A 26,254-nucleotide genomic window follows, 5' to 3' on the forward strand; every position below is an offset into this window, starting at 1 on the left:
CAACTTGCATTGCTGCCTCAATTGCGATGGTAAAAGTTGTTTCAGGGGCAAGTTCATACTTCTTGAGCAAACATCCCTGAAGTTCTAAAAAACCCCTATGGTACCATATGTAGTGGCTGGAGATCCATTCTTTTTAGTATCTCCTCCGCAAAACTTTTGATCTCTAATCCTAATCAACATTTTTGTCAGTTCAAACGCCCAAAATTTTTAAAACTCCCTAAATACATGCGTTTTTTGGAAAAACAAATTGTTTCAATATACACAGGCTGAGGGTATATCTCTGTCGGCAAAGCCGACTGATACTTTTTTACTTGTTTTTTTTTTTAATTTTTGGCAAAGTGATTTGTATGCGGTCCTGTGTTGATTGCCAGTGGCAATTTACAGCGAAATCTTCCGAAATGCTATTGTAATTTACGAAGGTGATATTTCTTTATTAACATCGTTCAAAATTTCAAGCCTTCCCTGTAACTACAAAAATCCATTATTTTATGAACAATACTAAGTAAAATATTGAAGCCACCGACATCCGCTATACATAAATATTGTTGTTACAGCTATGTATGTCTTATATTTGTTACAATATGTGTGGTCCTGTTTTACTTTCAATTTTACTTTTATTTTTGTGATAAATGATTTTCAGTAAAATTTTGTTTTTTTACTTAAATTCTTGTTTCGCTTTCATTGCGGTTACTTTTGATTTCATTTTTGTTGGTTTCAATTTCAGAACCTTTACAACAAGTAGTTCCATTAGACACACCAAAAGCCTAAGGTCTACATTAGTGGTGATAATTAATCATTGGATAATTACCTTCTTTCTCTCTATGATATGTGCTGGAGACTAAAGAAAGTCTAATTAGTGAAGCAGTCTCTTATCGGTGGCGGAATTAATGAAGAAGGGAAGAGAATTCTTTTGTTATGGTTCGCTTCCTTTTTGTGCTCCACTAACCTTTGGGTAAAAATAGTTTTGAAGCCAAAGAATCATGTGAAATATTTTCGCATTATTTGAGAGACAAACAATTCTTCATATTCTGTGTGCGGTCGAGCGCAGGTGATGTGTGATATGTCATTAGCATAAATGCAGTGAAGAAACTGAGAATAATTCCGGTGCATATGTGGAGGAGGTAACTTTACTTAGTAATTTTCATATTAGCATGGAAATTATGGTGTACCATAAGCCAAAAGTCTGGGGATTCTGAATTTGAAGAACAGGTATACTAATTGCTCCTTAATAGATATATAACTTAGAGTACATTTACAGTTTTCTGAATCTGTAAAAAAACTATAAATAATCAATCACCAAAGATTGTTGCTATTAAAAAAATAATTGTGGCCTCAATGATGCCTTACTCATCATCTACAAAGTAGCACAAAAAAAAGAACAATTGCTTGGACTTTTGATAAATCAAAATTGAGGTTGTTTTCATTCTAGAAAAAAAAAATGACTTCATTGTCACATTCATTGTGTGGTCAGTCAGTAGGCTAGCCAAGCAAAAAGTACCCTCCTCCACATAAAAGGTATTCAATTTCACACAAAAGGAGAATCTTCAAAAAAACATTTCGTTTCATTGTTGAACATATTTTGACGGGCATTTAATTGTCAAAGGTTTGTTGATCTTTACTTTATTGTTATTGTAGTTATTTGACATTAAACACATGGTTAATAACAATAACAACTTCAAACACAATATGGTCCACAAATCATGGTCAATTTTTGTAAAATTTTTCAAAACTAAAATAAAAACTTCCGCAAGTCACGAAAATAAGAATCATCAACATATCAGCGGGGCATTGTGTCATTCAATGTCCAGCAGTGGCATAGCTCAAATAAATGTTAATAATGGTCATTTAAACCGACATTCGTCCACACAATGACGTTACATTGTAGTGTAGTGAGCTAGCGATCTCTTCACAACAACAGTACGTGTAACAAAATGAAATTATTTTAAATGTTTTAGTTTTTGGGGGTAATTTTCTATAATTATTTTTAATAGTCAATGACCAGGTAGATTTGAAGGTAGTATCATGACAAGCTAAATGACGTTAAAGACCAATGGATTAAAATGATTAAAATGTGGTATGGAGCCAATTTCTTGACATATTTTTGGTAAAAAGAAATTTAGAAATTAATAACTAATACGGTGCAACTGGGGTTTTGGGGGTGGCGGAAAATTCCTTTTGGGAATGAAAGTCCTTGATGAGTACACTAAGAACTCAACAAGTAAAAATGTATCAGTATTCTGATTGGGCGTATGAACTTGCCGACAAAGATATGGATTAGGATAAAATCTCAAAAGTTTTACGAGGGAGTTACCTAAAGGAATGGACCGACATAGTCCATTTTGGAAGTGTGTCTTATTTTGGGAGTCATTCTTCTCGATAGAACCATTATATCAGGAAACATGGACTTGTCCACGAAAAACATCATGTCGCTGTAAACAGGGCTTCTAGGAGAACCTTCTGCAAAAATATTCCATAGATTTTCGTACAGACTCTTAACCGCACTCAAGCAAAAATTTTTGTGTGGGTCATACCCTAAGGAATGGGCCAATAGGGCCCACTTTTGAACATAAACTATGTTTGGACAAAATATTTCGAGATCCAAAGTTTGCACCAAATCGGTTGCTCCGTTTATAAGATATTTCTACCATTTTAGCGAATATTTTCGAACTTTTGTGGGGAAGGTACCGGCATGAGTGGACCTATAAGCACCATCTTCGAATTTCATATAATATTCGAAGAAATATTACGATATGCAAAGTGTGGACAAACGCAGCATTCGGTTCGGGAGTTGTGCGCACTAGCCACTACACATGTGTCCAAAGGGGTTTTTTTTAAGTTTTCGGGACATTTTCTCAACAAGTATGGACTTGCAACTGAAGAAACTTGTACCATCGTAATAGGGGCCTTCAGTGCAACCAGTTGCAAGACAAATCAAAACGATTCGAGAGCAGGTCCTAACCTGCACTTTTCCGAAATTTGGTGTTGGAGGTATCCGAAGGGGTGGACCGAGAGAGAGAGATCTATGATCTATGCCTAGTAGACATATAACGATGTGCAAAGTTTGGACCAAATCGGTTGCTCCGTTTATGAGATATTTTTACAGTTTTAGCGAATATTTTCGAACTTTTGTGGGGAAGGTACCGGCAGGAGTGGACCTATAAGTACCATCTACGAATTTCATCTAATATTCTAAGAAATATGCAATATGTGGATCAACTCAGTATTCGGTTCGGGAGTTGTCGTGCGCACCAGCCACTACTCATGCTGGCCGAAGGGTTTTTTTTACAGGGGTTTTTTTACTTGCCACTGAAGAAACTTGTACCATCGTAATAGGGGCCTTGAGTGCAACCTGTTGCAAGAAAAATCAAAACGATTCGAGAGGAGGTCCTAACCTTCACTTTTCCGAAATTTGGTGTGGGAGGTATCCGTAGGAGTTGACATATATAGTACATATTCTAACCTGATCTATGTCTCGTAGAATTATTACGATGTCCAAAGTATCGTGCGCACCATTTTAGCGAAAAGTTTTAAACTATTGTGGGGGAGCTACCCAAAGGAGTAGGCCGATAAGGCTCGTCTTAGAACTTGATTTAACTTTGGGCAAAATATTACGATTGCCAAATTTTGGATCGAATCGGTTTATCCGTTCGAGAGTTACCGCGCGCTCCATCCACAACACATGGTGACATAGCGGGTTTTTACAGCTTCCAGGCCATTTTCTCAGGAATTATGGGCTTGCCCCTGAAAAAAAGCGAAAAAAAGCGAATACAAGTTGTTACAACAAAAATCAAAAGGATTCGAAAGGAGATCCCGAAGGAGTGAATCAATATAGTCCATATTCGAACTTGATCTATGTATCGTAGAAATATTATGATGTCCAAAGTTATGACAAATTCGGTTACTCCCTTCGAGAGTTATCTCCCGCACAATTTTAGCGAACAATTTAGAACTTTTGTTGGGGAGGTACACGAAGGAGTGAATCGATCTGGCCTATCTTCGAACTTAAACTAAGTTTGGACAAAATATTAAGAACGCCAAATTTTGAACCCGATCGGTTGCTTCGTTGAGGAGTAGGGTTATGTCTTTTTATAACCTCATATCCCTGTATCATAGCGAGATGAGTTTTGCCATAAGATTACATAAAATCATAATTATAAGGTGATTCGGTGAAAAAACCTCACGCACAAAATGATTTTAAAATATGAATTTATCAAAATTTTTAAAATTTTTTGAAGTCACTGTAATCAGATATACGATTGAAAATAAACTTTGGAGTCACATGTGATAATTAAACTGACATAACATTTATTTCTCACTTATTTTCTTCAATTCTGAGAATCGTAAAAATGTCGTAAACGCTTTTATTTAAAGATATAATTTTTTAACAAAAAACCAAAAATTTAAAATTTTTTCAAAGTGGTTTGTGCGTGACCTTTTTCAATATTTGAATGAAATAAACATTATTATAGTTATTAGTAGGCATTTATTTATTCATTTGTGCAACAAAAAATAATTTTTGAAATTTTTTTTTTTCATTTCATACATTTATTCAAAAAAATATATTTTTAAAATCGATTTGTGCGTGAACTTTTTTTATATTTCAATGGAATAAACGATAGCGTAGTGATTATTAGGCAAAAGTTCATTCATCCCTGCTACAGGAAATCATTTTTGAGAAAAAATGTCAAAAAGTCATAACCCTATTGAGGAGTTATCGTGAGCACCAGCCAGCCAGAAGGACGGACATGGCTAATTCGACTCCCAACTGTCTGAAACACATATATACTTTGAGTCTAACACCATGACTTTGATGAGGCACATTTTGCCCGTATGAAAGTGTATATACCCTCGGTAGCAAATACAGTTGCGTTCAAAATGATAGGAGTGACCATACACAAAAGGGAATGGTCCAAAAAACGTGGTAAAACTTCTCTATTTTGGCCTATTTTGTATCTGTTTAACATTGCTCGCATCCCAACTGTTAATTCATTAACAGAAATTTGGCAATTTGTTTTAAATTATTTACTGTTTACACTAACGTTATAAATCGTCTTCAATTTTTTTGTCAAAAAAATAGGAGCGTGCAGGAAGAAGGGCAATAAAAATATTTTTAGTTGAATTTACGACCAAAACAGTAAATATTTTAGTTGATAGTATTAAATTCAATAGATTTGAAGTTTGTTTGAAAACAAAAGTCCTTTGGTAGTATCCAAAAATAGGCTATTGTCCTTGTGGCGACTTTTTCCCATAAATTAAGCACTTATTAGGCAATTCTGTGGAATTTATAAACAAAACTTTATTGATTAGAGTTGTTTAACACTCTGGCTGTTACCTCAAACAAAACATAATGATTGGTATCCCATAAATTTGTGTATTTTGATCGATGAGCCAAGTTTCAGACAGTTTGCATTAATCCTTTATGAAACGATCGGCCAAAAAAGCGCATCTATAAGGCATTTATTCCTCGACCAAAAAATATTATGAGGTCCCCAGGATATTAACTTTGTGTATACTGTCAATTTCACTTAGGGCCTGTTCATGTATGTCGATAAGAAAATGAATGCGCAAGAAAAACTACCAAATTTGAGTGTGTTTTTCAAATTTGTTTTATGTTTTGAAGGAAAAGCAAAGGCAATAATATTTCCAAAACTAAAGTTTGAGTGTGTTTCATGCGCACACATTTTCGTTTCGAAATACATAAACTGGGGGATATATTCAAAATTTTTTTTCAAAATGTGAATGGTTGAAACTTTGTTTAACACCATTTTGTGATAATCCGGCTTTGATTACACTATTGTTGGTATACACCGTACTACATTTTTCTAAATAAATCACGTTTTTCGTTCAAAAATACTTAAATTAGATTAGTTCCCATAGAAAATTGTGTTTCATACGAACAAAACCTAATAAACATAAAGTATTTCTTTAAAGTTTGCTTTTTACAAAGCGGCTCATATCTCATATCTGCAAATCATCCAATTTTTCAAACTTATACAAAATAATTTTTACTGCGTGCAGTTAAGATGCTGAGTTTTTGAGTTTGGTTGAGGAATTAATGCCTTAATAGATACGCTTTTTTGGTCAATTCTTACGTAATAAAGGTCTAATGGAAATTGACTAAAATTTGGCTCAAGGATAAAAATACACAAATTTATGGGGTACCAATCATAATGTATTGTTCGAGGTAACAGCTAGAGTGTTAAACAACTCTAATTAATAAAGGCTTTGTTAATAAAATCCATTTAATTTCCCAATAAATGCTCAAGTTATGGGAAAATAGCTGCAAGGACAATATCCTGTTTGTGGCCACATCCAAAGGCCTTTTTTGGTTTCAAACACCCTTCAAATCTATTAAATTCACTACTAACAACTAAAATATTGACAATTTTGGTCCTAAACTTGAATAAAAATATTTTTATTGTCCATTTTCTTCCACACTCCTATTTTTTTGAACAAAGCATTTGAAGACGATTTATAATGTAAACAGTAAATAATTTAAAACAAATTGACACATTTCAGTTAACGAATTAACAGTTGGAATGTTAACAATGTTAAACAAGTACAAAATAGTGCAAAATGGAGAAGTGTAACTATAGCTTCGTTCCCGTACTTTTTAATGGTAAAACTCGTAAAAGAGAGAACTGCAAAAAATTTGTTCTCACACACAAGTTTTTTGAAATAGTTCGGGAACGAAAAAATGGAAAATACGTCAAAAAAACTGGATCAAATGTCAAAGTCGGCGTATCAGCCAATCAGACGCCGGCAACCATGTTACTATTTTTTTACTCGCCCAAATTTGTCGTGTAAAAAGTTTTTAAAGAGAGCATCATTCAGCGCCATTTTTGTTTAAAGAGAAGTGAACATTTTACAACTTTTTTGTGTACGGGAACGCTTTTTCGAGTAAAATGTGTAAAAGTCGTAAAAATTGTAAAAACTTTTTAGTTCTGGAACACAGCTTATGTTTACACTTGGTGTGTATGGACACTCCTATTATTTTGAACACAGCTGTACATATGCTGAGGGTATAAAAAGAAATTTTCGCCATAAGCCAAGTTTTTGAATTACGGCACACGGTGGTTCGGGATCGTTTTTTCCTGGTCAAAACTCTGTAACTTTTGAACGGATAGAGATATTTTCATAATGTTATTTTGTTCGACCGATTACATAATCAGTTTTCTGCATCAGCAAAGTTAAAAATTTGAGTTTTTCATATTTTGCATAAAAATATGAGTGTTTTTGAGTTTTTCATATGTTCTAACTGTTTAAATAAAAAGTAATTAAAAAAATTAAGTTACAGTGTTTAATTTTTTGTGATGGAATCTCTCAAGTAAAACGCTTGCATTTGAATTGAAAATTGTGACAATATTAAACGGCAAGCGTTTTATTTGAGAGATTCCATCATGAATTATTTTCTAGGTATGTATATGAAAAACGTTTTTGACAGTTTGCTCTTACTCTAGTTATAGTATTTTCAAAAAAAAAAAAAACCAGTAAGGAAAGGATCATAGTCGGGCGGGGCCAACTACATGATACCCTACACCACTGTGAATATGAAAAATATAGGAGATATATGTATATCAATTTCAACTGAGTTCTATATAATATAGTACACTTATTACTAGACAAAATGCTGTCACACATCCAAAGTTCATCAAAATTGGCAGATATAGGGTATTTGGTGCAGCAAATACGTGAAATCGGGCGAAAATATATATGGGAGCTATATCAAAATCTGAACCGATATCGATATAATTTGGCACATTTATTTTTAGACCGAATTCAGTCACACAAACCAAATTTCATCAAATTCGGTCGTATATATCGTATTTGGTGCAGCAAATACGTCAAATCGGCCGAAAATATATATGGGAGCTATATCCAAATCTGAACCGATTTCATTGTTATTTGGCACATTTATTTATAGACCGAATTCAGTCGCACAATCCAAATTTCATCAAATTCGGTCGTATATAGCGTGTTTGGTGCAGCAAATACGTCAAATCGTCCGAAAATATATATGGGAGCTATATCCAAATCTGAACCGATTTCGATATTATTTGCCACATTTATTTATAGACCTAATTCCGTCATAAATTCCAAATTTCATCAAAATTGGACAGATATAGCGTATTTGTTGCATCAAATACCTCAAATCGGACGAAAATATATATGGGAGCTATATCCAAATCTGAACCGATTTTGCGAACGCACGGACATGCATAAATCGACTCAGAAACTGATTCTATGCATATCCCTAGAATACGGTGACCAACCGTACTCTATTATAGAGTACAGTACTCTATTTTAGACATCCGTACTCTATTTTTTTAACGTACTCTATTTGTCCTCTATTTTCATTGAGCGCACTATATGTCCACTATTTTTGATTTATTTCACAAATACTTATGAATAGTAATTCCCGTCCACTTGTTGGCCTGCAAATTTTCTTCAATGGATACGAGGGCAACTATCTAATTTCCTGGCCTAGTAATGAAAACGCGAATATTTATCAACAAAAATGAATATATTGTGTTTTGAAGTATTCTCCAGCTCATTTATGTACTTTTGCATGTGCTCAATAGGGTTATGACTTTTTTACAACCTCATATCCCTGTATCATAGCGTGATGAGTTTTGCCATAAGATTACATAAAATCTTAATTATAAGGTCATTCGGTGAAAAAACCTCACGCACAAAATGATTTTAAAATTTGAATTTATCAAAATTATGGACAATTTTTTGAAGTCACTGAAAACAGATATATAATTGAAAATAAACTTTAGAGCCACATGAGATAATTAAAATGACATAAAATTTATTTCTCACTATTTTTCTTCAATTCTGAGAATCGTAAAAATGTCGTAAACGCTTTTATTCACAAATATAATTTTTTGACAAAAAACAAAAAATTTAAAAATTTTTCAAAGTGACTTTTTTCGCGACTTTATTAATATTTGAATGAAATAAACGTTATTATAGTTATTAGTAGGCTTATATTTATTCATTCGTGCAACAAAAAATAATTTTTTGAAAAAAAAAAAAAAATTTCATTTCGTATATTTTTTCAAAAAATTATTTTTTTAAAATAAATTTGTGCGTGAACTTTTTTTATATTTCAATGGAATAAACGATAGCATAGTGATTAATAGGCAAAAGTTCATTCATCCCTGCTACAGGAAATCATTTTTGAGGAAAAATGTCAAAAAGTCATAACCCTAGTGCTCAAACCAATTGTTGAAGCCCCTTTTCGACTCCTCTTGAAACGCTTCGACAGCATGTTCTGCCGATTGCTGTTATGCTTCGGGCTCATACGCATAGATCCATGATTCGTCACCTGTGACGATCTTATAAACGTCTTTTGAGGAACTGTGATCGCATTCTTTTGAAATCGCTTGAACCGATCGGCACAGAATCAAACGAGTCAAACCATTTTTGAGGCGAGGTGTACATGCAATATCGAATGCAAGATGGTTGATACCTCTTTCTCAGCATATATAGCATGGCACAACGGCATTATCTGACACAACGGCCGTTTTTGGACGACCTTTGTATTTCAGCGAGCGTCGGCCACGATTGAATTCATTAAATTAGTTTTTCACAGTGCTATAGAATGGCGCTTCATCGCCATACTAAGGTTTAATTTCATCGATGCATTCTTGTCATGTCGAAAGTTGTGAAAATGACCCCACTACATTGATTTTTTTAGGTCAATGTAAACAACGCATCACATGGTAGTACGACAAATCGTACTGAGTAAAATGTCAAACTTTCCAATAGAAATGTCAAATGAAGCCTTGCGATACGAATTGTTGCCTAGGCCAGAAACTTATATAGTAGCCCTCGTACATGTACTCTGTTTTCGTCCAAAAATATTGGTCACCGTACCCTATGGGTCTATCTCTTTTTCTTATGCATGTTACATACAAATGCACTAACACATAATACCTCTTACCACAGTGTGGTGTAGGGTATAATAATGGAACGAAGCTGTAGATTTGTGAAATTCCAATATCCACAAACTTTTGTGAAGAAAGTTCTGTCACTCATTTTGTTGCTACATTAAAAAATATTTCTACTAATGACTTTTACGTGAACTTTCGTTAACTGGTTATCCGTTGGCATTTGAAGTTAGTAGAGTAAAACTAATGGACCAGAGATGCTGTGGGAAGTGCCAATGGTAAAAAAACAAATCTCACAAAAACATTCATCACATTATGTTATTTAATTATGAATAATTAAAATAATATGATGTTTGTAAAGCAGATCAATTTCCCCAAAATTTAAAAAAAATACTAATATTCATAAAGGAAATGATTAAAATAAATAATAATAATAATAATAAAAAATGTATTTAATTAATTTAATTTAATTTCGATTGCTTGAGTGGAGTATTCCCCCATTGGCTCAACTTCATTTATTACCCTCTATTCAAAAACTGAGAAGCCAACTGATAAATCCCTTAGCCAGGATGAAATCATGATATTGGTAGCGATCAGTAAAATTTTGCAATACTGTCAGTTCGTTTTGAAAAACATTACTCTCTGTAATAGAGGGTAATAAATGAAGTTGAGCCAATGGGGGAATACTCCACTCAAGCAATCGAAATGAGATTGAATCTTCAACAATAAACAAAACAAACAATTTAATTTAATTAAAAAATAAATTTATTGATTTTAATTTTAAAACTTCAAAATATGCAGTTTTGATTATAGTTGTAAAAACTGGAGATAGATCGTTTTGGCCAAAATTATCTCCGGACGGATACATTTTTTTTGGAAAAAACACAGTTTTGTAAAGGAACAATCTCAAAAAATACAATTACGAGAAACCAATAACTGAAAGTAGATAAATAGTACGTTTACATTTGCGAAATCGCGTAGATTTCAACTGTCAATTCCTTTGCGTATACATCAAATGAAATCTCATCTGAAATCCATTGGATTTCATTTGATGTTTAAGCAATGGAATTGACAGCTGAAATCGATTGAATTTCGTAAATGTAAACCTAGCATTAGTCGTCTTTTTCTCATTATGATTTATACTTCCCACAGAGGAAATGGCACACACACATTTCTTGACAACAACAAAAATATTTCATTAACTTAGATAACATTTCTTAATTTTGCAGACCTTTATTATTCTTCTTTTACCGCAACGATTCCATCCATCGCCAATTATTGTTGTGGGTCTACGTTTTCGATAGATTTTTTGCTTTTTTTGCATATACAAAACCAAAAGAGTTAAATGAAACATTTGCATTTCCGAATGAAACAGCATTAAGGGAATTCGATTTTGTAAAGCACTTTTTAAAAAGTCATTTGTAATATATTATTTTAAATTTCTTTCAAATTCACTTATTTCAACGATTTAAGTCTGCGAAATTGTTATAGAAACTGTTTTTATCTTCAGTTTGAAGATTCATATCTCACAGATTTTCCTCTCTTTCGATTAGTAGCAGCAGCGGCAGCACATTGGAGATGCGAATTTTTCAAGGTTCTTATCTTTTTTCTACCCGGAGATAACAGAGATAATGATAGGCTGTGAATGTAAAATATTTCTTTGTTGATTTTTTAGAGTAAAAAAAAAAAAACAACACGAAACATATGCCTTACGAGGGAAGGAATGGGAAGGTTAGAAATGTACTTTCCAAAATTATAGATCCCCTCACAAGGGGAACAAATGGAATGGTGGTGCTAATAGCTTCTCATATTTCCCAACATATATACAGTGGTAGGCCCTTTCTGAAAGAAATGATGCTTCTATAGACCCTTTCTGAATGAAAGGGTGTTTCGTAAGACCCTTTCTAAACGAAAGGGTGCTTCGTAAGATCCTTTCTGAAAAAAGGGTGCTTCTTAAGACCCTTTCTAAATAAAAGGGTGCTTCTTTAGACCCTTTCTAAATAAAAGGGTGCTTCTTTAGACCCTTTCTAAATAAAAGGGTGCTTCTTTAGACCCTTTCTAAATAAAAGGGTGCTTCTTAAAAACTCTTAAAAAGAAATAACTCTTTCTGAATAAAAGGGTGCTTCTGAAAAACTTATACAAAAGAAAGAACTCTTTCTGAATAAAAGCGTGCTTCTTAAAAACTTATACAAAAGAAAGGACTCTTTCTGAATAAAAGGGTGCTTCTTATGTCCCTTTCTAAAAGAAAGGGTGCTTCTTACGACCCTTTCTCAAAGAAAGGGTTCTACTTAAGACCCTTTCTCAAAGAAACGGCGCTTCTTAAGACCCTTTCTCAAAGAAAGGGTGCTTCTTACGACCCTTTCTCAAAGAAAGGGTGCTACTTAAGACTCCTTCTCAAAGAAAGGGTGCTTCTTAAGACCCTTTCTCAAAGAAAGGGTGCTTCTTAAGACCCTTTCTCAAAGAAAGGGTGATTCTTAAGACCCTTGCTCAAAGAAACGGTGCTTCTTAAGACCATTTCTCAAAGAAAGTGTGCTTCTTAAGACCCTTTCTCAAAGAAACAGTGCATCTTAAGACCCTTTCTCAAAGAAACAGTGCTTCTTAAGACCCTTTCTCAAAGAAAGGGTGCTTCTTAAGACCCTTTCTCAAAGAAAGGGTGCTTCTTAAGACCCTTGCTCAAAGAAACGGTGCTTCTTAAGACCATTTCTCAAAGAAAGTGTGCTTCTTAAGACCCTTTCTCAAAGAAACAGTGCATCTTAAGACCCTTTCTCAAAGAAACAGTGCTTCTTAAGACCCTTTCTCAAAGAAAGGGTGCTTCTTAAGACCATTTCTCAAAGAAAGGGTGCTTCTTAAGACCCTTTCTCAAAGAAAGGCTGCTTCTTAAGACCCTTTCTCAAAGAATGGTTACTTCTTAAGACCCTTTCTCAAAGAAAGGGTGCTTCTTAAGACCCTTTCTCAAAGAAAGGGTGCTTCTTAAGACCCTTTCTCAAAGAAAGAGTGCTTCTTAAGACTCTCTCTTAAAGAAAGGGTGTTTCTTAATTCCCTTTCTCAAAGAAAGGGTGTTTCTTCTTAAGACTCTCTCTTAAAGAAAGGGTGTTTCTTAATTCCCTTTCTCAAAGAAAGGGTGTTTCTTAAGTCCCTTTCTCAAAGAAAGGGTGTTTCTTAAGACCCTTTCTCAAAGAATGGTTGCTTCTTAAGACCCTTTCTCAAAGAAAGGGTGCTTCTTAAGACCCTTTCTCAAAGAAAGGGTGCTTCTTAAGAAAGGGTGCTTCTTAAGACCCTTTCTCAAAGAAAGGGTGCTTCTTAAGACCCTTTCTCAAAGAAAGAGTGCTTCTTAAGACTCTCTCTTAAAGAAAGGGTGTTTCTTAATTCCCTTTCTCAAAGAAAGGGTGTTTCTTAAGTCCCTTTCTCAAAGAAAGGGTGTTTCTTAAGACACTTTCTCAAAGAAAGGGTGCTTCTTAAGACCCTTTCTCAAAGAAAGGGTGCTTGTTAAGACCATTTCTCAAAGAAAGGGTGCCTGCTAAGACCCTTTCTCAAAGAATGGGTGCCTGCTAAGACCCTTTCTCAAAGAAAGGGTGCCTGCTAAGACCCTTTCTAAAAGAAAGGGTGCTTCTTAAGAACCTTTCTAAAAGAAAGGGTGCTTCTTAAGACCCTTTCTAGAAGAAAGGGTGCTTCTTAAGACCTTTTCTAGAAGAAAGGGTGCTTCTTAAGACCCTTTCTAGAAGAAAGGGTGCTTCTTAAGACCCTTTCTAGAAGAAAGGGTGCTTCTTAAGACCCTTTCTAAGACCCTTTCTCAATGAAAGGGTGCTTCTTAAGACCCTTTCTCAAAGAAAGGGTGCTTCTTAAGACCCTTTCTCAAAGAAAGGATGTTTCTTAAGACCCTTTCTCAAAGAAAGAGTGCTTCTTAAGAGATTTTCTCAAAGAAAAAGTGCTTCTTAAGACCCTTTCTCAAAGAAAGGGTGCTTCTTAAGACCCTTTCTCAAAGATAGGCTGCTTCTTAAGACCCTTTCTCAAAGAAAGGGTGCTTCTTACAACCCTTTCTCAAAGAAAGGGTGCTACTTAAGACCCTTTCTCAAAGAAACGGCGCTTCTTAAGACCCTTTCTCAAAGAAAGGGTGCTTCTTAAGACCCTTTCTCAAAGAAAGGGTGCTTCTTAAGAACCTTTCTCAAAGAAAGGGTGCTTCTTAAGACCCTTTCTCAAAGAAAGGGTGCTTCTTAAGACCCTTTCTCAAAGAAAGGGTGCTTCTTAAGACCCTTTCTCAAAAAATGGTGCTTCTTAAGACCCTTTCTCAAAAAATGGTGCTTCTTAAGACCCTTTCTCAAAGAAAGGGTGCTTCTTAAGACCTTTTCTAAAAGAAAGGATGCTTCTTAAGACCCTTTCTCAAAGAAAGGGTGCTTCTTAAGACCCTTTCTCAAAGAAAGGGTGCTTCTTAAGACCCTATCTCAAAGAAAGGGTACTTCTTAAGACCATTTCTCAAAGAAAGGGTGCTTCTTAAGACCCTTTCTCAAAGAAAGGGTGCTTCTTAAGACCCTTTCTCAAAAAAAGGGTGCTTCTTAAGACCCATTCTCAAAGAAAGGGTGCTTCTTGAGAACTTTTCTCACAGAAAGGGTGCTTCTTAAGAACCTTTCTCAAAGAAAGGGTGCTTCTTAAGAACCTTTCTCAAAGAAAGGGTGCTTCTTAAGACCCTTTCTCAAAGAAAGGGTGCTTCTTAAGACCCTTTCTCAAAAAAAGGGTGCTTCTTAAGACCCATTCTCAAAGAAAGGGTGCTTCTTAAGACCCTTTCTCAAAAAAAGGGTGCTTCTTAAGACCCATTCTCAAAGAAAGGGTGCTTCTTAAGACCCTTTCTCAAAGAAAGGGTGCTTCTTAAGGCGTTTTTCTTCAATAGACTCTTTCTGAAAAAGTGGAATGTTCAGCTGCCAGCCATGTATTTTTTGATAAGCCATGCGTTGGTTAAAATATAATCTTTCAAACAAGTTATCATCCTAATGTTTCATAGGGCACAATTGCAATTCACAATAAAAAAAACTGCATTAAGAAAATAATGCAAAATCAGAGAATGGGTGCTTCTTACCCTTTCTCAAAAAAAAACGGTTACTGGGTGATTATTAAGACCCTTTCTCAAAAAAAAAAAAAACGGTTACTGGGTGATTCTTAAGACGTTTTGTCAAAGAAAGGGAGCTTCATAAGACCCTCTCTCAAAGAAAGGGAGCTTCTTAAGGCCCTTTCTCAAAGAAAGGGTGCTTCTTAAGACCCTTTCCCAAAGAAAGGGTGCTTCTTAAGACCCTTTCTCAAAGAAAGGGGTGCTTCTTGAGAACTTTTCTCACAGAAAGGGTGCTTCTTAAGAACCTTTCTCAAAGAAAGGGTGCTTCTTAAGAACCTTTCTCAAAGAAAGGGTGCTTCTTAAGACGCTTTCTCAAAGAAAGGGTGCTTCTTAAGACGCTTTCTCAAAGAAAGGGTGCTTCTTAAGACGCTTTCTCAAAGAAAGTGTGCTTCTTAAGACCCTTTCTAAAAGAAAGGGTGCTTCTTAAGACCCTTTCTCAAAGAAAGGGTGCTTCTTAAGACCCTTTCTCAAAGAAACGGTGCTTCTTAAGACCCTTTATAGAAGAAAGGGTGCTTCTTAAGACCCTTTATAGAAGAAAGGGTGCTTCTTAAGACCCTTTATAGAAGAAAGGGTGCTTCTTAAGACCCTTTATAGAAGAAAGGGTGCTTCTTAAGACCCTTTATAGAAGAAAGGGTGCTTCTTAAGACCCTTTATAGAAGAAAGGGTGCTTCTTAAGACCCTTTATAGAAGAAAGGGTGCTTCTTAAGACCCTTTCTAAGACTCTTTCTCAATGAAAGGGTGCTTCTTAAGACCCTTTCTAAGACTCTTTCTCAATGAAAGGGTGCTTCTTAAGACCCTTTATAGAAGAAAGGGTGCTTCTTAAGACCCTTTCTAAGACTCTTTCTCAATGAAAGGGTGCTTCTTAAGACCCTTTCTCAAAGAAAGAGTGCTTCTTAAGACATATTCTCAAAGAAAAAGTGCTTCTAAAGACCCTTTTCTTCAATAGACCATTTCTGAAAAAGTGGAATGTTCAGCTGCCAGCCAAGTATTTTTTTGATAAGCCATGCATTGGTTAAAATATAATCTTCCAAACATGTTAATATCCTAATGTTGCATAGGTAACAATTGCAATTCACAATAATAAAAAACTGCATTAAGAAAATAATGCAAAATCCACTGAATAATTGATGTTATCAAACCCTCAAACTCCCATAAGGAGTCATTAACAGCTTAACAACTTATCGCTCATTTACTCAAAAAATGTCACATCACAAAAAAATTCAATTTCGAAAACTACTTTGACCATCTTTGCAAAGAGCTAGCCAAATATCAGTGTTAAATTTCCGTGCAAGATCAAGCTTTTTAATGCTTTTTAATGCCAAACTCCTAGTAATTGAACTGCAACTCGTTAAGTTTTAGAGATATCAACATGCAAATTTGACACAAGATAAAGTAGAAGCCGTAGAAAATATAGAAATTGTCAACTCAGTAAACACACTTTTTTGAGTTATGCCACTCTTTGGCTAAATGAGCGTTATGTATATTAAACGCTATTAAGGAATTCATAATAAAACTTTTTCAAACAAGTATTTTACCATTTTGCAAAAGATAATGTGTTTATTTGCAAAACGAAGAAGAAGAAGACAAAACACAAATTGCTCACCAAAATGTAAATTGCTTAATTTTGCTTCTGTGCAAACAACATTCAAATTTATTCCAGCCATAATTGCAGGGCAAATAAAGAAAAAATGCCACTTGATAGCATTTCGATGTTGCAATAATTCATTTTTATGGCGGCCACTATAAAAGCGATTTACAACCCTCAGAAAATGGGGTAACTAGGAAATTGAGTGGTCCGATTGCATTACAAAATATTTCACTCGGGAAATAGTGCAAAAATATGTTGGCGACATCAACCGCCATCAATTGGTCAGCAATTATAAATGTGATAAGTAAGTTCGAAGTGACGAGATTTATAGTTATGGCATGGTGAAATATAATTTCCCATAAATAAAAATCTTCTTTCATTATAGTGCAAATATATTTGCAAAATACCACAGTTTGTGTATTATGGCCCTTAGAGGGAGAGTTCAATTTGAATGCCAAAGATACGGGAAATGCCTATACCATTATTAATATTCAGGCAAATAATATAAACAACAAGGCCAATGATGTCCAGAAATTCAAAGAAAAGTTCTTGGAAAGCAATTCTCTTACTTTAATGTTAACAGCGGCCATAGAGAAGTCCCACTGTGAGGTATGATATGCTAAATACTTTATTTAGAATTGAAATACAAATTCACACATATTGCAGAGCTACTTGGCCTTTGAAAAGGACACGTTAAAGTTCATTGACAGCTTCTCAAATGCCAGTCGTTATTCCGAGTGGCGCTCTAAGAGAAATCATTTCGTGTTTGCCAGCTCAAATCGAACTTTGGAAAATCTCTTGGAAACCCAAAGGTTTTTTGAAGGTATAGACATATTTTCAAATTGTAATTCACTCCCAGCATTTTCAGTTGAATTAAAAAAACTTTCAGATCAAGCAACTATTCTTTTCATAACTACGGACAACTCAAATCCCGGAATATTTGATTTAAAAACAAATAAATTTGTTGGCCCTAAAGCTAATAAACCAGGCAAACTTTACCTTCTCGATCGTTTCTATGCAAATACATCAGGTTTCCAATTTGGGGAAAATTTGTTCCCCAATAAGCTGGAAAATTTACAGGGACGTGAAATAATCGTTCCTGGTATGGATTATAGACCCTATTTGGTGATAAATTATGTGGTGAGTGGTGAAAATAATTCTTACGATTTGTCATACGGCAGTTCTCCAGAAGGGAGCGTACAACTTGATGGCACTGAGGCAAGAGTTATAATAACATTTTGTGAACTATTTAATTGCACGGTATTAATTGATAGCTGTAAGTGGATATACAAAATATAAAAAGGGAATGAATTGTGATGCTAAAATGTTGGGATATTTTAGCTCAAGCCGATGACTGGGGCGAAGTTTACTCAAATTTATCCGGTATCGGCAGTTTGGGAATGGTGGCCAAAGGCATGGCGGACATAACTATTGGGGCAATGTATTCATGGTGAGTCATCTATCAAAAAGATTTTCTACGCGGAAATATGTTAACCCAAAAATATTTTCTATACGAAAATGTTTTATGCGAAATATTTACTATACGAAAATATTTTATGCGAAATATTTTCTATACGAAAATATTTTATCCGCAACATCTTCTATAGGAAAATATTCTATCCGAAATGTTTTCTATACGAAAATATTTTATGCGAAATGTTTTCTATACGAAAATATTTTATGCGAAATGTTTTCTATACGAAAATATTTTATGCGAAATATTTTCTAAAATAATAAAAAAATATTTTATGCTAAATATTTCATCCGAAATATTTTCTATACGAAAATGTTTATCCGAAATATTTCATCCGAAATATTTTCTATCCAAAAATATTTCATCCGAAAATATTTCATCCGAAATATTTTCTATAGGAAAATATTTCATCAGAAATATTTTCTATACGAAAATATTTCATCCGAAATATATTTTTAAAATATTTCATCCGAAAATATTTCATCCGAAATATTTTCTATAAGAAAATATTTCATCCGAAATATTTTCTATACGAAAATATTTCATCCGAGATATTTTCTTTACGAAAATATTTCTTCCGAAATATATTTCATCCTAAATATTTTCTATACAAAAATATTTCATCCTAAATATTTTCTATACAAAAATATTTCATCCGACATATTTTCTATACGAAAATATTTCATCCGAAATATTTTCTATACGAAAATATTTCATCCGAAATATTTTCTATACGAAAATATTTCATCCGAAATATTTTCTATACGAAAATATTTCATCCGAAATATTTTCTATACGAAAATATTTCATCCGAAATATTTTCTATACGAAAATATTTCATCCGAAATATTTTCTATACGAAAATATTTCATCCGAAATATTTTCTATACGAAAATATTTCATCCGAAATATTTTCTATACGAAAATATTTCATCCGAAATATTTTCTATACGAAAATATTTCATCCGAAATATTTTCTATACGAAAATATTTCATCCGAAATATTTTCTATACGAAAATATTTCATCCGAAATATTTTCTATACGAAAATATTTCATCCGAAATATTTTCTATACGAAAATATTTCATCCGAAATATTTTCTATACGAAAATATTTCATCCGAAATATTTTCTATACGAAAATATTTCATCCGAAATATTTTCTATACGAAAATATTTCATCCGAAATATTTTCTATACGAAAATATTTCATCCGAAATATTTTCTATACGAAAATATTTCATCCGAAATATTTTCTATACGAAAATATTTCATCCGAAATATTTTCTATACGAAAATATTTCATCCGAAATATTTTCTATACGAAAATATTTCATCCGAAATATTTTCTATACGAAAATATTTCATCCGAAATATTTTCTATACGAAAATATTTCATCCGAAATATTTTCTATACGAAAATATTTCATCCGAAATATTTTCTATACGAAAATATTTTATCCGAAATATTTTCTATACGAAAATATTTCATCCGAAATATTTTCTATACGAAAATATTTCATCCGAAATATTTTCTATACGAAAATATTTCATCCGAAATATTTTCTATACGAAAATATTTCATCCGAAATATTTTCTATACGAAAATATTTCATCCGAAATATATTCTATACGAAAATATTTCATCCGAAATATATTCTATACGAAAATATTTCATCCGAAATATATTCTATACGAAAATATTTCATCCGAAATATATTCTATACGAAAATATTTCATCCGAAATATTTTCTATACGAAAATATTTCATCCGAAATATTTTCTATACGAAAATATTTCATCCGAAATATTTTCTATACGAAAATATTTCATCCGAAATATTTTCTATACGAAAATATTTCATCCGAAATATTTTCTATACGAAAATATTTCATCCGAAATATTTTCTATACGAAAATATTTCATCCGAAATATTTTCTATACGAAAATATTTCATCCGAAATATTTTCTATACGAAAATATTTCATCCGAAATATTTTCTATACGAAAATATTTCATCCGAAATATTTTCTATACGAAAATATTTCATCCGAAATATTTTCTATACGAAAATATTTCATCCGAAATATTTTCTATACGAAAATATTTCATCCGAAATATTTTCTATACGAAAATATTTCATCCGAAATATTTTCTATACGAAAATATTTCATCCGAAATATTTTCTATACGAAAATATTTCATCCGAAATATTTTCTATACAAAAAAATATTTCATCCGAAATATTTTCTATACAAAAAAATATTTCATCCGAAATATTTTCTATACAAAAAAATATTTCATCCGAAATATTTTCTATACGAAAATATTTCATCCGAAATATTTTCTATACAAAAAAATATTTCATCCGAAATATTTTCTATACAAAAAAATATTTCATCCGAAATATTTTCTATACAAAAAAATATTTCATCCGAAATATTTTCTAAGCGAAAATCTTTATCCAAATTTTTTTCTATAGGAAAATATATTTCATCCGAAATATTTTCTATACAAAAAAATATTTCATCCGAAATATTTTCTAAGCGAAAATCTTTATCCAAAATTTTTTCTATAGGAAAATATGTTATCGGAAATATTTTCTAAGCGAAAATCTTTATCCAAAATTTTTTCTATAGGAAAATATGTTATCGGAAATATTTTCTATACGAAAATGTCTATACAAAACTTTTGCTATGCGAAAATATTTCATCCGAAATATTTTCTATACGAAAATATTTCATCCGAAATATTTTCTATACGGAAATATTTCATCCGAAATATTTTCTATACGAAAATATTTCATCCGAAATATTTTCTATACAAAAAAATATTTCATCCGAAAAATTTTCTATACGAAAATATTTCATCCGAAATATTTTCTATACAAAAAAATATTTCATCCGAAATATTTTCTATACAAAAAAATATTTCATCCGAAATATTTTCTATACAAAAAAATATTTCATCCGAAATATTTTCTATACAAAACAATATTTCATCCGAAATATTTTCTTTACAAAAAAATATTTCATCCGAAATATTTTCTATACAAAAAAATATTTCATCCGAAATATTTTCTATACAAAAAAATATTTCATCCGAAATATTTTCTTTACAAAAAAATATTTCATCCGAAATATTTTCTATACAAAAAAATATTTCATCCGAAATATTTTCTATACAAAAAATATTTCATCCGAAATATTTTCTATACAAAAAAATATTTCATCCGAAATATTTTCTATACAAAAAAATATTTCATCCGAAATATTTTCTATACAAAAAAATATTTCATCCGAAATATTTTCTATACAAAAAAATATTTCATCCGAAATATTTTCTATACAAAAAAATATTTCATCTGAAATATTTTCTATACAAAAAAATATTTCATCCGAAATATTTTCTATACAAAAAAATATTTCATCCGAAATATTTTCTAAGCGAAAATCTTTATCCAAAATTTTTTCTATAGGAAAATATGTTATCGGAAATATTTTCTATACGAAAATGTCTATACAAAACTTTTGCTATACGAAAATGTTTATCAGAAATATTTTCTATACTGAAATATTTTATCCGAAATATTTTCTATATGAAAATATTTTTTCCGAAATATTTTCCTTATGAAAATATTTTACCCGATATATTTTTTATATGAAAATATTTTATCCGAAATATTTTCTATACGAAAATATTTTATCCGAAATATTTTCTATACGAAAATATTTTATCCGAAATATTTTCTATACGAAAATATTTTATCCGAAATATTTTCTATACGAAAATATTTTATCCGAAATATTTTCTATACGAAAATATTTTATCCGGAATATTTCCTATACGAAAAATGTTTATCCAAAATATTTTCTATACGAAAATATGTTAACAGAAATATTTTCTATGCGAAAATGTCTATTCAAAATTTTTTCTATACGAAAATGTTTATCAGAAATATTGTCTACATGATATTTGTATCCAAATGTTTTCTATACGAAAATATTTTTCTGTACGAAAAAATAATTTTCTGTGCAAAAGTATTTTATCCGAAAATTTTCTATACGTAAACATTTTATGCAAAACATTTTTGTAGACGAATTTTTTATCCGAAACATTTTCTGAACGAAAATATTTTTTATACGAAAATATTTTGTCCGAAATATTTTCTATACGAAAATATTTTATCCGAAATATTTTCTATATTTTCTTGTTTTGATCCACTTTCATAATCTGTGCGGGGTTTCTTGTAATTTTAAAAAAAGTTTAATTTTGTTGTACTGTTTTTATACCCTCAGCCTTTAGGCTAAGGAGGGTATATACACTTTGATACGATGAAAATGTGCCTCATCGAAATAATGGTTTTAGACCCCAAGTATGTTTGGACGAAATGTGTTTCAGACAATTTGGAGTCGATCTAGCCATGTCCGTCCGTCTGTCTGTCGGTCTGTCTGTCTGTCCTGCTGGCTGGAGCGCACGATAACTCTCGAACGAATGAACCGATTCGGTTCAAATTTTGGCTTTCGTAATATTTTGCCCAAACTTAGTTTAAGTTCGAAGATGAGCTACATCGGTAAACTCCTTCCGGTACCTCCCCCACAAAAGTTCGAAAATGTTCGGAAAGTTTGTGCGCACGATAACTGTTGAAGGGAGTGGCCGATTTGGTCCATACTTTGTATAGCGTAAACTTTCTACCAGAGGAATATGAGGTTTTAATATGGTCTCAATAGGTCCACTCCTTCGGGTACCTCCCACACAAAATTTTGGAAAAGTTCAGTTTAGGGCCATCTCTCGAGTCGCTTTGATTTTTGTTTTAGCAACTTGTATTCACTGCCCTGCATACAATGGTACAAGTTTCTTCAGGGGCAAGTCCATACTTCCTGAGAAAATAGCATGAAAGTTACAAAAACCCCTATGACACCGTGTGAGGTGGTTGGACCGCAAGAGAACTCTCGAACGAATCTGCCGATTCGGCCTTAGTAATATTTTGTCCAAACATAGTTTAAGTTTGAAGATAAGCCATATGGGTTCACTCCTTCAGGTACCTCCCCCACAAAAGTTCAAACATTTTCGGAAAAATTGTTCATACGGTAACTCTTGAAGGGAGTGGCCGAATTGGACTATACTTACACATCGTAATATATCTACCAGATATAGATCAGGTTCAAATATGGACTATACTTGTCCACCCCATCCGGTACTTCCCACACAACATTTCGGATAAGTTCACTTTAAGACCTGATATCGAATCACTTTGTTTTTTGTTGAAGCAAGTTGTATTCGCTGCCTCATTTACGATGGTAAAAGTTTTTTTTAGGGGCAAGTCCATACTTCTTGAGCAAACAGCCCGAAGAGTGTAAAAACCCCCTATGACACCATATGTTGTGGCTGGAGATCCACTTCCATAACGGTCGATCCATTCCTTTTAGTATCTCCTCCGCAAAACTTTTAATCTTTAATCCTAATCAAAATTGTTGCCTGTTCAAACGCCCAACATTTTTAAAACCCCCTAAATACAAACGTATTTCAGAAAAAAGTTGTTTCAATATACACAGGCTGAGGGTATATCTCCGTCGGCAAGGCTGACTGATACTTTTTTACTTGTTTTTATTATTTCCTGTACGAAGATATTTTATCCGAAACATTTTCTAAAGCAAAATGTGTTACCCGAAAACTTTTAATGGGAAACATTGTATATTACAGGGATTCCGATTACATATATTTGGATATGTCGATGTATATTGTTCGATCGGGCGTAACCTGTCTGGTACCAGCTCCAAGGTAGGAATCCTCAAGGAACTTTCTTTATAAATATAACAAAGAATTTCATTTTTACAGGCGTCTAGCAAGTTGGATCTTGCCCTTGGAACCATTTCAGTTTACATTGTGGTTGGCTGTCATTGTCTATATGATTCTTGAGGTTGTTAGCCTTGCTTTGACTTATCGTTTTGAAATAAGTTATGTTTCTAGTAAGACCAACGTCTGGCCGGAAAGTTTAAAATTTGCCGTTGTTACAACATTGAAATTATTTGTTTCACAATCTGGTTCCAAGAAAGTGATATCACAGACAGTAAGGGTTCTACTGTTTACATGTTTCCTGAACGATCTTATCGTAACAAGTATCTATGGTGGAGGATTGGCAAGCATTTTGACGGTACCCAGGTGGGATGAAATTATACAATTATTACGTATGTTATTGAAATTATCCGGATCTCTTCTAGTTACGAGGAAGCTTCAGATACCCTGGATAGATTGTGGTCTCACAAATTGAAATGGGCTGCAAATTCCGAAGCTTGGGTTTCAGCCATACGAAATACAGATGATGTATATATAAAAATTCTATACGCATCGATATTTTGATTAACTTCTTTTTCTGGTTTCTGCAGAACCGCATTAATGACATACTGGAGAATTTCTTTATATATCCCGATGAAAAACTGAAGTTTTTGGCACATTCTCATTCTGGTTATGGTTTTACTGTTGAACGTTTGCCATTCGGTAAATCCAATTTTGAAATTTTATAAAAAAATCCAATAACTCATGTTTTCTGCAGGACATTTTGCCATTGGCGATTACTTGACCACGGAAAGCATAAATCACTTGAAAATAATGCAGGAGGACTTGTATTTCCAATACACTGTGGCCTTTACTAGTCGCTGCTGGCCAATGTTGTCGGCATTTGACAATTTACTTTATTGGTGGCATTCGGCAGGGCTGGATAATTATTGGGAATGGCGTGCTGTGGCCGATAACATGAATGTCCAAAAGCAAAAACAAGTGGAGGCAACCATGTATTCCAATATGGAAGATATGGGACCTGTCAAATTGGGCATGTCCAACTTTGTCGGTATTCTACTGCTATGGATGTTGGGAATAACGATTTCATTTTTGGTATTTTTATATGAATTGTCAAAGAATTATGTGGAAAAGAGAAAGGCGAATAACTTCAAGGATCAATTAACTGCAAAGGTCCTAGGATGTAGAAGTAATTGCACAAATAAATGTTTTTAGAAAAACAAATTGAACAAACAACACTTTGGTAACGAAAAATTTTCGATTGAAATACTTTTATAGAAAATATTTTAGTAAAGAAAATATTTCGAAATATTTTCGTATAGAAATTATTTCGAACTAAATATTTTGGTATAGAAAATATTTCGAACTAAATATTTTCGTATAGAAAATGTTTCGAATAAAATATTTTCGTATAGAAAATATTTCGAAATAAATATTTTCGTATCGAAAATATTTCGAAATAAATATTTTCGTATAGAAAATATTTCGAAATAAATATTTTCGTATAGAAGATATTTCGAAATAAATATTTTCGTATAGAAAATATTTCGAAATAAATATTTTCGTATAGAAAATATTTCGAAAAAAATATTTTCGTATAGAAAATATTTCGAAATAAATATTTTCGTATAGAAAATATTTCGAAATAAATATTTGCGTATAGAAAATATTTCGAAATAAATATTTTCGTATAGAAAATATTTTGTATTAAATATTTCCTTAGAGAAAATATTTCGAAATAAATATTTTCGTATAGAAAATATTTCGAAATAAATATTTGCGTATAGAAAATATTTCGAAATAAATATTTTCGTATAGAAAATATTTCGAAACCAATATTTTCGTATAGAAAATATTTCGAAACAAATACTTTCGTATAGAAAATATTTCGAAACAAATATTTTCGTATAAAAAAATATTTCGAAACAAATATTTTCATATAGAAAATATTTCGAAACAAATATTTTCGTACAGAAAACATTTCGAAGTAAATATTTTCGTATAGAAAATATTTCGAAACAAATATTTTCGTATAGAAAATATTTCGAAACAAATATAGAAAAAGCTTCGAATAAAATATTTTCGTATAGAAAATGTTTCGAATAAAATATTTTCGTATAGGAAACATTTCGAAATAAATATTTTCGTATAGAAAATCTTTCGAAGTAAATATTTTCGTATAGAAAATCTTTTGAAATAAATATTTTCGTATAGAAAATATTTCGAATTAAATATTTTCGTATAGAATATATTTCGAATTAAATATTTTCGTATTTGAAAATATATCGAATTAAATATTTTCGTATAGAAAATATTTCGAATTAAATATTTTCGTATAGAAAATATTTCGAATTAAATATTTTCGTAAAAAATATTCTCGTTTAGAAAATATTTCCGTA

General features: G+C 32.3%; 2 protein-coding genes across 27 annotated transcripts in view; one reads left to right on the forward strand and one right to left on the reverse strand.

Annotated features, from left to right (window-relative positions):
* LOC141405841 (guanine nucleotide exchange factor DBS) overlaps nucleotides 1–26,254 on the reverse strand; it is a 457,151-nt gene that overhangs the window by 132,307 nt on the left and 298,590 nt on the right. The gene's annotated exons all lie outside the window — the stretch shown is intronic.
* Ir41a (Ionotropic receptor 41a) lies at nucleotides 16,712–25,079 on the forward strand. Its single transcript, XM_073990617.1, has 10 exons — nucleotides 16,712–16,889; nucleotides 16,971–17,194; nucleotides 17,252–17,408; nucleotides 17,475–17,861; nucleotides 17,927–18,035; nucleotides 23,763–23,840; nucleotides 23,898–24,221; nucleotides 24,281–24,383; nucleotides 24,446–24,557; nucleotides 24,613–25,079. The coding sequence occupies exons 1-10, from the start codon at nucleotides 16,838–16,840 to the stop codon at nucleotides 25,068–25,070; spliced, it is 2,004 nt and encodes a 667-aa protein (XP_073846718.1). The 5' UTR covers nucleotides 16,712–16,837; the 3' UTR covers nucleotides 25,071–25,079.

This window comes from Musca autumnalis, unplaced genomic scaffold (genome assembly GCF_047663935.1).
Source record: "Musca autumnalis isolate F117 unplaced genomic scaffold, ASM4766393v1 scaffold_5, whole genome shotgun sequence".
In the NCBI taxonomy this organism is placed as follows: domain Eukaryota; kingdom Metazoa; phylum Arthropoda; class Insecta; order Diptera; family Muscidae; genus Musca; species Musca autumnalis.

Bases quoted from the DNA above. Each gene is read 5' to 3' on its own strand.
- Ir41a (XM_073990617.1), top strand. From the start codon at position 16,838: ATGTTGGCGACATCAACCGCCATCAATTGGTCAGCAATTATAAATGTG. The intron at 18,036-23,762 runs GTGAGTCATCTA...TGTATATTACAG, and splicing joins ATTGGGGCAATGTATTCATG to GGATTCCGATTACATATATT. The intron at 24,558-24,612 runs GTAAATCCAATT...TGTTTTCTGCAG, and splicing joins TGTTGAACGTTTGCCATTCG to GACATTTTGCCATTGGCGAT.